The sequence below is a fragment of the Geospiza fortis genome, unplaced genomic scaffold (genome assembly GCF_000277835.1).
Source record: "Geospiza fortis unplaced genomic scaffold, GeoFor_1.0 scaffold112, whole genome shotgun sequence".
NCBI lineage: Eukaryota > Metazoa > Chordata > Aves > Passeriformes > Thraupidae > Geospiza > Geospiza fortis.
Window position 1 is genome coordinate 14198240 of NW_005054298.1, and position 1782 is coordinate 14200021.

A 1782-nucleotide genomic window follows, 5' to 3' on the forward strand; every position below is an offset into this window, starting at 1 on the left:
CCTCACGTTGCCTCCGCCTGCCCCTGGCATGGCCAAGGACCCACACGTCAGCAAAGCCAACGCCAGCATCAGGTTTCTCTGGCATGAGGAGGTGGCTGCCACCTCCCTGCGCAGCTCAGCTTCTCCCACCCTTCAGGAGCTACCTGCCCACAGCGCAGCAGGAGCTGCCGTGCCGGTTGGGCTGGTTTCTCTCTGTGCACATGTGGTACAAGCACTGCCGACTCTAGAACACTTCAAGAACAAAAGCAGGTGCTCATATTTGTGGCTTCTCCTGGGGAAAAAAAAAAGGGCCCTCGGGTCGAACCCCATTCAGGATATTGTCAGAAGACCACGAGCACCAGCTGCCGGCTACCCACCCCTGGGGGCACCTCAGGCTGTGTGAACTCCAGGGAGTGTCCTGCAATGGGCTGTTCCCCAAAATAATGACCGCAATCAGAGCCCAATTAGGGTGCACTCACCAATCACGGTGGGCTCCAGGTCCACAAAGATGGCCCGTGGGACGTGCTTGCCAGCCCCCGTCTCACAGAAGAAGGTGGTGAAGGAGTCGTCCCCCCCGCCGATGGTTTTGTCGCTGGGCATCTGCCCGTCGGGCTGGATGCCGTGCTCCAGGCAGTACAGCTCCCAGCACGTGTTGCCCATCTGGACGCCGGCCTGGCCGACGTGCACGGAGATGCACTCGCGCTGGGGAGGGGAGGCAGGGTCACATCCTGGCACAGCTCTGTCCTGCCTGCTCCAGGGAGGGCTCTAGCTGGTGCCAGTGCCACAGTCACCCACACCGTATCTGCTCTGGTCAGTGATCCCAGAGAGGACATCTTCCTTTGGGTGACATCCTGAGGGACTCCCCATAGCCGGTGTTGCTCTCAGCCATGCACAGGCACCATGCTGGATCAAAAGCCAGCTTTGGCATCCCTCTGACCCCTGCCGTCACTGGAGGCCACCAGCTCAATGGACTCTGTCTGAGCCTGTCCTCCAGCAGTAAGGGGAGTAGAACCTGGCTCAGCTGCTCTGCCAGGGTCCCTGGCAGCCTCAGCCCCTTCCCCGTGCAACAGTAATCCAGTGAGGAGCTGAGCTGACAGGAACACACATTTAACCCATGAGGGGCAATCAGCATGGGCAAACCCCTCTGCCTGCTGCTCCAGAGCCAGATAAGCAGTACGGGGGGTCAGTGGCCTTGGGGACGCAAGGGAGGTAGGTGGCAGCCAGGTAAGGGCTGGCTATGAAGACCAGCAGTTTCTGAGGCAACAAAGATTCCCTGGGCTACACAGTCTCAACCCTGTGCTGCAAAACCTGTGTCGGCAGAAGTGCTGAGGAGCTGTGAGCTGGAGATGTGCCTCATGCACTCCAGTCAGGAGGTGCAGGCCTGTTCCGCTACTCCAGCATCCCTCCTCTGCTGTCCCTGGCACCCCGCCTCTGCTAGTCCTTGCATCCCTGTTTCACTGCTCCTGGCATCCCTGCCTCCCTGAGCAGGACACCCCGACTCAGCCTCGAGCTCCTGGAGCAATTCACTCGTGCATTCCCCGACTGCACAGTGCCCTTAGCCGCGATGGGGTCCGTGCCCCGGTCCAGCACTCGGGGAGGACAAGGGCTCCTTCCTCCCGCGGGAGGGCCAAGGGCAGCCCCAGCCACAGAGAGGAAGGGAGGGCAGCTGGGGGCAGGTTCCCCGGCAGGCCCCGGGCAGCGCTGCGGCGGGCAGAGCACTGCGCTGCTCTGCGCTGCGCCTTCTGGCACGGCCCCGGCCCACTCCTGAGCCGCTAAATATAGACGCTCCGGCCCCGGGCGAGG

The 1782-nt window shown here is 62.2% G+C and overlaps 1 protein-coding gene across 1 annotated transcript in view; it reads right to left on the reverse strand.

Annotated features, from left to right (window-relative positions):
* The window catches only part of LOC102037468 (tubulin alpha-5 chain-like), a 2864-nt gene extending 2176 nt beyond the window's left edge, over positions 1 to 688 (reverse strand). Inside the window, exon 1 of the mRNA XM_005415801.3 lies at positions 450 to 688. Within this exon, the coding sequence (XP_005415858.1) occupies positions 450 to 639 (190 nt within the window). The 5' untranslated portion in view covers positions 640 to 688. The remainder of the gene's footprint in view (positions 1 to 449) is intronic.
* Positions 689 to 1782: the final 1094 nt, after the last annotated feature.